General features: G+C 48.3%; 3 protein-coding genes across 3 annotated transcripts; 2 read left to right on the top strand and 1 right to left on the bottom strand.

Moving 5' to 3' along the window:
• Positions 1-1003: 1003 nt before the first annotated feature.
• GL50803_00103981 (uncharacterized protein) lies at positions 1004-1837 on the top strand (the record flags this gene model as incomplete). Its single annotated transcript, XM_001705620.1, has 1 exon — positions 1004-1837. One exon carries the CDS (start codon positions 1004-1006, stop codon positions 1835-1837), a length of 834 nt encoding a protein of 277 aa, XP_001705672.1.
• Positions 1838-2241: 404 nt separating this feature from the next.
• Positions 2242-9003, bottom strand: GL50803_0021897 (uncharacterized protein; the record flags this gene model as incomplete). Its single annotated transcript, XM_001705621.1, has 1 exon — positions 2242-9003. The coding sequence occupies one exon, from the start codon at positions 9001-9003 to the stop codon at positions 2242-2244; it is 6762 nt and encodes a 2253-aa protein (XP_001705673.1).
• A 103-nt stretch (positions 9004-9106) lies between these two features.
• Positions 9107-11725, top strand: GL50803_0012207 (uncharacterized protein; the record flags this gene model as incomplete). The annotated part of the gene is made up of 1 exon (XM_038045705.1): positions 9107-11725. The coding sequence occupies one exon, from the start codon at positions 9107-9109 to the stop codon at positions 11723-11725; it is 2619 nt and encodes an 872-aa protein (XP_037902074.1).
• Between the last annotated feature and the right edge of the window lie 4 nt (positions 11726-11729).

Genomic DNA, 11729 nt, shown 5'->3' with positions numbered 1-11729 from the left:
TCAGTTGGGCCTCAGCATACTAACCCAGGTTGTATATTTAGGCCAAATACCGCGCGAGTTGATATAGCCAGTTTTAGGACAGAACATTGATATCTTTTGAGGCACGTCACAGGAACTTACTGGTAGTGATCATACTACAGATAGTCAACGTCTAACCTTAAAAACCGATATCATCTTATCGACGTGATAAGCAGGATTGCATATAATCAATGAGTCTGCATGTTGATGGGAAAATTGTGGAGCGGACCAGTATCAACGATGCAGTAGACACAGCTGCGCTATTATTAAGTTACAGGGTAATAGTAGAGCACAACTGTCATTTTGGGTTGGCTCAAAACTGCAGCTGAAAACAGACAGTGCCTACTTGAGAATACAATTAGCGCATAAATGCCCAGAAAGGGCTAAGCAGGGACTCTTTGCACTATGAGGGAAGTCGTCACAGTAGACACGCGGGCGCCCCTGTAGACCGGGCCGGCAGCAGGCGTCCGCAGAATCTGCGTCAGAGCCAGCTGCTCAAAAAACTTGGCAGCCCCTGGTCGTGTGCAGGCCTTGCAGAGCGCTGCGGCCCACGACACTCGGTTGCCCCTCTCAGAGCGGAAGACCCCGCAGGCCGCAGGCAGCAGCTCGTCGTCGGCGATGCCCCGAACGAAGGGGACGGCCCCAGCCTGCCCGCCTCCGTAGAGCTCTGGGCATCTGCAGACAAACCGGGGCTGCGCAGGGCGCGGCTCTCCCTGGCGGCCGAGGGCGGGGATCCCCGGCAATACCAAAAACCTCCGATCAATACATCAGCCCCGGCGCCGCCGTGTGCAAAGCAGTCTGTTCTGTGTGGCGGCCTAAGCCAACTCGTACTGCGGCGATGGCCCGGGTGAGGGCGCCCTGCTCGCCCGACGGACCGGGGCAGGCAGGCAACAAACACCCGCTAAAGCTTTTGTGCAAGGCCTGTACATATTTAATTTCACATTATTCGTTGGTCTGTTTTTAGTTTTATCGCCGCTTCTATCGGATGGGCTCTGGGGCAATGACGGCGGAGACGCGCGCCTCCGTTCTGCTCGAGCTCGCGAAGCAGGTCGTCGCTGCCCGGCGGCTGGGGGAGACGGCCGAGAGCCTCGCGCGGCGGCCGCTGCTCCTCCACCGGCACGTGCTCCGGACGGCCATCGACTGGAAGAAGATCGCCCGCGCCCTGTCCGAGGACCGGAGCAGGATCTACCACTGGTACCGCGAGACGCACTCGCGGAGCATCCTCAACGTGAAGATGACCGGCGAGGACCGCAGGGCCATCAAGGCGATGATCATCGCCGGGGTCAGGGACCGGAGCATCCTGGGCCCGGACTTCTACCGCAGGGTCCACGAGCGCTTCGGGGCGAAGTATCCGCGCCAGGAGCTGCGGATGACGTACAACAACGCGCTCCGCACCCAGGACGTCCGCGCCGCCCTGGAGGAGCACGGGGTGGTGCTGCCGCGCCGCACATACGGCCCGAGGGCGGCCAAGCAGGAGGAGGAGGCATCTCCTGTGACGGCCTCTCCCCCGCCCCCCTGCGTTCTTGGTTGCGCCACGCCTCCGCTGGTGCCGCCCGTCGGGGGGCCGGTCTTTGTGGCCCCGGGCGCGGTCTCTGCGCTTCTGCCCCCGCACGCGCCGGGGTGCCTCGTCCTCGCCCTCCCGCCCGGGGTCGTTCCTGGGCCCGGCGTCCTCCCGCTTCAGACGGGCCAGGGTCTCCTCGGGTCGCCCGTTGCATTCGCATGCGTGCCATGCTTCCCCCCTGCGGGCTATGGAGGGCAGATGTGTCTCCCCGTAGGAATTAACTCAATGGATCCTAATATGCATCTCGAGAATGCTTGATAATTAAAACTCACAATTCAGTATTTTTAGTGTTGATTTCAGTGTATCGTTCTAAGTACTTGGGCAGTGTCTTAAGACGGCTTCTTTTAAACACTATTGTGGGGCTCTTTGTAAGAACTTATCAAAAAGCCCTTCCAAGTCCGAGAAATATTGGACCATGGTGAGCTTTTAGGAGACCTGACAATAGAGATGCAAGACATGATAACAGAAGGTCAAGTGATACCGTACGGTGTTCATCAGCTCTTCTAGCATTAGATGCCTTCGTGATATCATCTGTATCGATAAACTACATGCTCATCTGATGCGGCTATTCTGCTGCGTTTGGCAGTATCCACAAACGCTCCTCTAAGCTAGACTATTAGTTTACTCGCAGTGAAAATATCCAATTCATGATGGAAAAGGACTTACCGGCAACGTCTGCGAGGAGAGGTATTGATAGCAAGGCCACTTGTTTCCAGTTTTTTTGCAGCATCTGAGGCGGAGTGCGCTTGAAGGCCGTGTGTTCTAGACGATGCAGATGTGTTTAGATCGTTCTGAATGATCTGTATTATGCGGGGTTGGCGGGCCTGTTGAGAACTAGATCCTTTTAGCTGAGCTGACAGCAACCTGCGCGATGTAACTAGGTTTCTAGGCCGGTGGACATTATCACACTGTTTTGTCTCAGGCGAAGGTGGAGCAACGTCGCAAAGCGGAGTCTCCTTAGGTTTTTCAGTTTTAGTAAGTGAATGCACATGCATTGGGCTGCGTTCGTGTTTCTGACAAAGAGATGAAAGCGCTTCAGTGCTTTCCATCGCGCTAGTTACCAGTGGAAATGTGGCTGGGAGGCTAGAGGGCGGCAGAGAGCCCACCTGCACAAACTGATATTCAGATTCTTTAGCCAAACAAGACGACTTTGCACGGGCTTCTTGGGAAAGATTGTAAGATATTCGTTCGGAAACAACTGGGTTGCTGGCCCCTCTCAATACTGTGCCTGTGTCTTTGTTATGCGGATTCAAAGCCCGACCTTCACTACCCTTTATGTGCGTGGTTGTTGAGTCTTTCATAGCGACAAACTTGTTTAGGCATCGCATTGAGGGAAGCACTTGAGGTGGCTTGCTACACCCTATATCTGCTTCAATTAAATCTTCATCATCAGAAGCTAGGGCTACACGGCTTGTAGTGGAGGTAGCTTCTGATGCATCGTTTGTCGTATGTGGACGAAGGGGCTTTGTAGACAGGACACCGTGCTGCAGTGTACGATAGGCAAGGCTTTGCAAGATGCTAAGAGGAGCAGAGTGTGACTCTGAAAGCATCTTTGAATCGTCTGGCACCAGCGTGACTTGAGTGTAAGGAATCCATTTAGATGTTGCGTCCTTGTAATAGGGACGCCGAAGCAGCTCATGTGGAAGTATCATCGATGGAAGCATGTGACCTGTCATATATCGCATTGATTGCGCTCGGCGTACAGACCTTTGGCATATAGGATAACCAATAGACATATCACGTTTTGAAGAGGCACGATGGAGGGCGGAATCAGGGGGCTTCTGAGGGGTAACTGGCAAAGCGTTAGACAGAGCATTCAGAGTCTTTCCTTCTCTGTATAACGTATTAAGCGATGGAGGTGCAGGGTTATGCATTCCAGGTATTATTGATGGACTGCGTCCAATTGCACGATGGGACGTGGCTCGTACGAGCTCAGTCGGAGTCACCCCCAACTGGGTACGATCCTCAATACCAGGAAACATCCCATCGTGCATAGAGACAATACTGTCCTCTTTGAACCCAGTATCTGACAGTCCGAAGGACCCCCTTGCTGGAGCAGAACCTCCACGAAGGACAGTCTCCGTATGCGTATTGACTTGGAACGCTGTAATGGCGTGTGGATCCAAGTCCAGAGGAGCATCAGGATCGTGAAGAGTTACCAGCACCATGCTTGATTTAGTGAGGCCCTGCGTTGTCCTTCCAGACTTAGAATCGATAAGATTTCGGCGAGAAGATAGCCCTGTTACGCTTGAAGAAAGCAGGGGAACGCTTGGATCCTTCATCTGTGTGGGTGTATTCATTGCTATGTATGCTTTAGTGCTTACAACACGCATGGGTGTTTCTACAAATTCACCAAAGATATAGTTCTCTTGTCCTAGTTCTACGGAATGCCGAGGATCGTGGGAGCGGCTACGTTGTAGTGAAGTGGTAGTAGAAGCCACAGTTGTCGAGCGCAGCCTATGTATTGACGCCTGCTTTAGAGAGCTCTCTGTGCTAACATACTTAATAGTTCGAGATCTGAGCTCGCTATGTCCAATTGTGCGCCCAGTGGTGTCTTCGATGTCACCAGTTGTTTCGTTGACGTGGCCCAAAATCTCATTTGTTTGCTCATCGAAGACAATTCCAGCCTCTCGATCGAACAATGGCCGTATACTGGTATTAGGTGACGGCTTAATGATGTTCTGAATAACAATGCGGCCCTTTCTGGACGGAGTCAACATATGAGTCCTATAGTTTGGGCTTTTCACATGTACAAAGGTGTCATCGACAGAACCGTAAGTTGTAACAACTAATCCTGGTCCGTGTCGTTTAAAGACGGCATGACCAGGAGAGTAGAAATAGCCCCCCTGGTGTCCCAAAAGCTCTCGATCAATGTTATGGCTGCAGAGAGTGGTAACCTTGCGTACTGTCGATGCATGGCCCAACCCAGCTCCTAAAGAAGTATTATCGATGATTGTACAATTATCAAGGGTATCGATCGGATTTCTTGAAGCATGACCAGTTGGTTCAACATGCACTACACTGCTGCTTATTTCTCCAGTTAGTTCACACGCCGGCAAATGGTCATGAAGTTGCGCTTGTGTATTTACGAGTTCCTCTACAATGAGATCATTAGCTACATCCTTTGGCTGTCTATGTTCACGTTGAGTGATAGTGGCTTCTACTTTTGGTGAGGTACTAGATGCAACATTCTGTAGCTCGTTACTTTTAACGTTTAGAATGGTGCTTTTTCCAATGCCGTCATCAATCAGTATGCTCACCTTTTCACTGCTACAAGAGCTGATGTCACGAGCAGGAGGCTGAGAAGCTTCCAACTGCCGCTTGTCCAAACGCTGCATATGCTCCGCCAGCTTTCTCACTTGGTTTGGATCATTAATGGTTTCAAGCCGCTTTTGAAGTTTTATAATATCAATCTTCTTAGGTACAATTGCAACGTTATTTTCATAATATGTATCAATGTTTTTCTGATCATAAACATATATTTTGTTATTATAACCGGTGATTATGGTTTTCGACTGGTCTATAGCATCCAAATCTGCATCACGTGGAAGAACCTCTCCCAAATTGTTTATCCCTACAAAATGAGGAGTGTTTGTATTATCGATCAGGTACCCATACTCTTTAAGCATAGCCTTATTGTCAACGACGTATCCTGTATCCTTTTCTATGAATACGTCAATATACTTATCGTATAGCAATGTTATGTCAGCATTTGCGATGTTAATACCGTCATTTTCCAATTGACTATCAAACGAAGAGTCGCAAATGTCGATAGAAGATGATAGCCGTACGGTTGATGGAGGACTTTGTTTCTGAGGTAGGTTAGATAAGCCTATGTAATAGTACTTCCCATCGCTATGACGCAAGTATCCGTGTTGTTCTGCGTCTTCACGGTTAACAGGCTTATCCAAGAGGTCATATAGAACGTTAGATTCTGTATCGAGCTCTCTAAGATATGGCAGATCTCCTGCGTAGTGGTATGTACCATTAAGCGCAGGAAGAAATCCATATTTGTATGCATCAGCTACAGCAACTTCATAAGCAGTGTTTTCGTCATTGTTGGTGATTATGCGTAATTTTGAACCATTGGAAATTACCTCACAAGCCCTTGTTTCTCCAGGAAGAGCTGGGGAGAAATAGTAATACTCCTGTTGTGAACCGAACGGCCCTGCATATCCTGCTTCAAGGGCATCTTCGACCTTAATTTCATTTCCCTGTGGATCCGTTACTAGCAAATCGTCTGCTTGTGATAGGTGGAGCGCTGGTCGTGCATAACGATATACCCCGCCGGCATCAGGCAAAATGCCGATCTTGAAAGCATCTTCCTCTGGAATCTTCAGGCTTTCTGGATCAACCCTATGGAGAAACTCAGTTGCTCTTGCGTGCGTAAATACATGGAATGCATCCTGTGTAGAGTCTTGTAAAGAGGTGGCATCAGTGTCGATACAGACGTATGGCTTTTGGGTCACTTCGTCTAAATCCAGCTTGAAGGTAAAGTCAGCAATGATATCGTCATATTCTATATCTTGTCCTAAGATCTTAGTCACCATAGCAGAAACACCATCCGGTGATAGTCGCATAACCTGATCATATAGGTCAAGAGGTTGGCCAATGAAAATGTAAGTTCCATTACGTGCAGGACCCTTATATCCAAAGCGCAGTGCATCCTCTCGGAAAATGCGCTGTCCGTTAGGCAGTAGCAACTCACCTTCGTCACCGGCCAGAAATCTCCGTACAATGGTATCTGGGTCATCTGAAGCCTTTTTATTGACACTGCAATCACCATAGTAGACTAGGTCGCCTCTAATGTCCAGGCAATACCCGTACATATATAGGTTTTCTGAAGATACCAGCCTTCCCAGTTCATCGCGGATTTCTCCAGTGAGTTTGTCTTTTAATAGTCGAATTAATAGCCTTGGGCCTCGTCCACTACTTTTCAAACGTGGTACACGAACGTGTTTCATGGGCGCTATACGCTTACCGTTGTCTGCTAGCGCATAAGCCACCTGGTCGTCTGAATCTCTATCGCTCTCTATACCTCGAGATGCTGGGGTTCGTACGCTGAAGGTCTCTCTGACGGGGCTGTCTGGGACTGAGGCACGAAAAAAGTCCTTTTCGCCGTCGAGCTCTTCTAACTCAGAAGCACGTGAGGTTGTTGTACCGCTCAGTGTAGTTCCGCTCTTTCGGGTTGCTGGTCTTGTAGTGGAAGAGATTGGTGTGGAAAGGGTAGATCTGCCGCCCCTAACCTTAGAAGGAGAGGCACGGCGCTTACGACTTCTAGGAGCGGGACCATCAGGTTTTGCAGGAGGCGAGTCATGAGGTTCCTTTACAGCTGAGTCTCTATTCGAAGCTTCGTCTTGCATCTCATGTGATGCATCAGGCAGTCTAGCTAACATCTCATCCTGTTCAGGAGACGAGTCGTCAAAGGGGCCTACGTCTATATTCTCGCAGAGCACATCGCGTAGCTGCTCTTTAGACAGTAGTTTCAACGGGTCCTTAGCTGGTTGGTCAACAAAGTTAGTATAATGTGAAATTGTACGGGCAATGCGATCATGAAGGTTTAAGTTTCTCATCAGTGTTTGCGCTTCATTTTTCAGCGTCTCGTGATGCTTTTTCATGAGCTGCGTCTTGGCTGTCTTTGCCGTGTCGAATAACTGTTTAAAGACCTCGTCAACACTGCTCACGTCATAGGACAATGTAGGCTCGTTCATCGCGGGAAGACGGCTGGCATATATTTTCCTAGCTGCATCAATGGCGCGACGAATGCGAGATGCTTCAGCGTCTTCTTTACAGCCCTCATCATCCTGCACATCCAGGTCATCCCCTTCGCCAGATCGTAGAGCACTTTTACGAGCGCGCTTATCTGGGACCTGACACCCGAAGTCATCAAAGTTTGTGATAGCTCGCTTGGCTGCCTGAATAGACTCGTTGAAACTGTCGATACAAACGGCAGCCTCAACTGCGTTTTTCAGCTTCTGCTTGTGTAAGATTTCGTTAGCCTCAAGGACATTATTTATCTCGGCGGCTTCATTTTCTATAAGCTGATCTACTTGACGTTGAAGTTTTTCTGAGAGCTCTACGAGAGCCTGGTTCTGAGCCTCAAGCTCGTCAATCTGAGAGGTGAATGCAGCCACAGCCGTATTATGATCAGCGAGCTTGATAAATGCGTCAACCGGTGCGTTCAAAAGGCCAGCCTCTTCTAGCTTTTGCCTATAAAGGCTTGCCTCAGCAGTTTTCTCTTGAAGCTCCTTCTGTAGATTGGAAAGAGTCTCTGCTAGGCTCGCATCTTCTGTAGGGTCCTGCTTTTTCTCTAGCTGATTAGTCATGAGCTGCTCTTGCAGTTCAAAGACTCTAGATTTTAGCTCAGTATTTTCTCTAAATAAATCTGTGTCTGTACGAGAAGTAATATCTGAAGAAGTGGGCCGCCTTTTCTCCAACGAGCGCAGTTGCTTTGTAAGCTCTTGAACAGATGTATTGAGTGCCCGTTCATTGTCCTGATAGGTTGATATGAGCAAATTCTTTTCCTTGAGACTGCTTTCAAGTTTGGCTATTGTTTCTGTGTGAGATGACTCCAAGTTTTGAATGTTGAGCCTTAGTGCGGTGCACTCCTCCTCCAGCTCCTCTACTTTTTTGTGTGCAAGCCCTGTTGCCTCCAGCTTAAGCTTCAGCTCTTTATTCTCTGCTACTGTAGCTGCTAGCTGGTCACGAATCAGCTTGTTAGCCTGGTTTCCTTGGCCTACAGCGAACTCTCCTGTGCTCCCCAAAAGGGATCCGCCGAGGCCTTGCTGCTGGCCATCATCTGCTGCTTTGTCAATATTATCTGGCTTGTACCTATCTCCAAAGCGCCGCTTCATAAAGGCTTGCTCTCTGAGAACGGTTATTTCTGATATGAACTTGCTATGGTCTTCGGATTTGGACTGCATGATCTGCTGAATGAACTTGTCCTTCATGAGTAGCTTAGCTTTCAGAGTAGCTAGCTCTCCAAGGGCATCCTCTGCCTGTGCTTTAAGGGCGTTGGTCTTACTAACTTCTAAATTCAACATGGTGACAATCTTTGCTCGCAGCTCATCCGCTATCATTACAATAGATGTCTCGCTCAGCCTTTTTTCTGCCGATGAGATTGCTTCACTGAATACTGGATATACATCTTTTGGGGTCTGATGATCCGTAAGAGGATCACAACCTAGTTGAGGCTCGAAAAGGACATAGAGCGGACGTTCGTGTATGCGATCTTTGAGTGTAGTAAATACCGCTGTGATGGAGTCTGTGAGGATGGTGGCAATGTTAGCGGTCAGTTCGTTCACGAGGGCCAAGGCCTCTGGGGTATACTTAAGGCAACCTGAATGCACATCTTGCAAGTCGCCGTGGTTAATGACAATCCCCAGTTCGGCCATGTCAAGGCCCAGAGGATCTGTTGCCATCATTGAGCTGCCAAAATCTGTTTCTAATGCCTAAGCTTTTAATACATTATGGCTTTGCACAAACGCAAATAAAGCAAAAGCAACCAGCCCAATCAACAACGCCTTAATGTATCCTCAAAACCTGGATATTTCCATTGATGCCGCATACCAGGAAGCAATCAAACAGATAATAAGCTCTGGTGCATTGGATCTCAGCACCGAAGCCTACAACTCTGCCCTTGCACTTTCTGCTGGCAGGACACCAGTTGTTTCATCACCTCACCGTGCAGATCTTATTGCAGATGTTTACTTATCAGCGACGTCTCAGGACGCTTACGAAGTTTGTTCAACACCCGAATCTAGGTCGAGTTCTTTACAAACACGCTTGCATAATAATTCTCAGGGATCGGCGAAGCATGGCCGTATGACAACACCAGTACTGGCGCCCAAACGTCAGTACCAGCGAGACTCCGATATTATGGTCAGGTTTCAACGCGACTCAGCCCATATTGGTAAGGTGGATCGCTCTTTTCTATCGTACAGTGCACTTGGAACACCGAGTAGACAGCCCATCAATAAAAAAAGCACCCCTCAAGCACAAAAAGATAGAGCACATGGGCATGGACATCGAGGAAAGGCCTCTACAAACCATAAATCTACTCACATAGAAAGGCAATCTGCCCGAGAGTTTCTTGCAAAACTCGGACTGACACCGGAAACTGTTTCTGTATCTGAGTATGATGAGCTTCTATCTCTACTACTTGCGCTAAAGCACCGTAACTTTTGCGATTTGAACAAGATCCTCTCTCTATTTCCTTATAACGCGGCCTTAAATTCGATGTGCACGTCCCTAAAGAGCGCTGAGGTTCGAGAAAAATTAGTTGATATTCTCCGCCCAAGCACGTCGCATACTCCTCTTGCACTTCCATGTACAGAATCCTCACCAGTTAAGACCATAAAGCCATCAAAAAGAAGACTCAAGAAGCGGCTCAAGCCCAAAGCAGAAGTAAAGACACCCCACTTAGCTACTGATGCTAATGAAACCGCTGTATCTATGCCTGGCTTAGACTACTATCTACATCTGGCTGCTGGTCTCTCAAATGAGCCCTCACTAACCAACGATTCATCGACACAGACTGCCCAAACAGAGCCTTCTATCTGCCTTGATCAATCTGAGTCTGGCGGAGACGGGCCAGCTCACCGAACACTACAAGCCAGCACTATCCTCACACTTAGTACAGCCCAAGATGAGTTGGCAAATTTACGAGAACTGAACTCAAAATTGATGCAAAGCCACGACTTTGTAGTCCATGAGTTGGACAATGTCACCATGCAACTTAACAAAGAAATGGAAAAGACAGCCAAGCTACAAGCTTTTATCTCTGAGAAAGCTGGCTGCTTGCAAGGTTGTGACGCAGCTTCTTCCTTGAACGGGTCACTCTTGCTTCCCCAATCTTCCAGCACACTTGTGCGCAAACCAACTTATGAATGCATGAACCTCGTTGACAAGGCCATATCCTGTTGTCTTACTGATCGTCACCCTGAACAACAACGGATTTTAGCTACAACCTTTACAGACAAAGAAGTCCAGGTATTTGCATCTTCTACGTACAGTATAGGTACTTCCCCTCATGTTTCTGTTGAGTGCCCTGCAATATCACCACCTCGTCGTTCAACTGCTGAGTTCATCCCCGCTGTGGTAGCAGACAGGGACCGAGATGAAGTAGTTGTAGAGGCTATCGTTAGAAACCATCCTGAGATGAAGCAGCGCTCAAATTCAGTGGTTAATATCTCATTGACAGGAGGGCCGCAAGATACTCCGTTACACCTTTCCACAGCTAACCTAAGCCTTTCTACTCTGGATTTGTCACCCCGCTCCCTCAATACGATGAGTGCAGAACTAGTGGGACCATTCAGTTCAGTTGACTCTATGCTAGATCTCATCGCAAGCTACATAGGCGCCAGTTCCACGGAGCTTAAAGACCAGATAACCCTTTCGTACTCTCTTGCGCAACTATTCGGCATTGGCTGGTATGATACTCCCTGTACACAGCTGGCTTCTATTGCACTGTCAGATATTGACTTATTTGAGTCAGGAGAACTTGTTCATGAAACGCCTGCCGCTGTAGAAGAATTTCTTCGAGAGTCTTATGCTACAAGCTTTGGCTCTTTCCTTGTGCGTCCGTACGATCATTCTCTTTTAACATTACTGTTGTTGTGTGTGTATCCTGCTGTGATGTTTCCGTTTGTAGGTACAGCTGCATTATTTTTGGCCCCCGTTCTTCACGACGTTGACAGGTCTACCTCGGATGAGTACTCTGGCGGATGTATCCTAATTTCTGCCCTTCTTGACTTGACCAAAGCAGTAGGAGACTATTTTGACAAGCGCAGTTTTGAGAACCTCGTATCTTCTGTACAAACTCTCTTACAAACTATAAAAGAATTCACTGGAGAGATCGAGACAAGTTGCCTTCTTCCTGTCATCTTGACACTAGTGAGGGTAGTTGCTGATAAGGTGAGCCAGCGCGCATTGGTATCATCTCTTACAGAATTAATAATGGTCACTAATGATAAGATTTATGAGATATTTATAACAATACTATCTCAGGTACTAAAGAAGATCACAACTAGGATAATGTCCAATGATGATGAAGAATCTCTAGTGACTCCCGAGCAGCAAATTGCATTACGGATGGTACGGCTTTCCGTTCAGACTCTTGCCCCACTTAGACAACCTGTGGTTTAGAGTC

The sequence above is a fragment of the Giardia intestinalis genome, chromosome 4 (assembly GCF_000002435.2).
Source record: "Giardia intestinalis strain WB C6 chromosome 4, whole genome shotgun sequence".
NCBI classification, from domain to species: Eukaryota; Fornicata; order Diplomonadida; family Hexamitidae; genus Giardia; species Giardia duodenalis.
The sequence above is the reverse complement of the archived record's forward strand: the minus strand, read 5'-3'. Positions and strand labels throughout refer to the sequence as shown.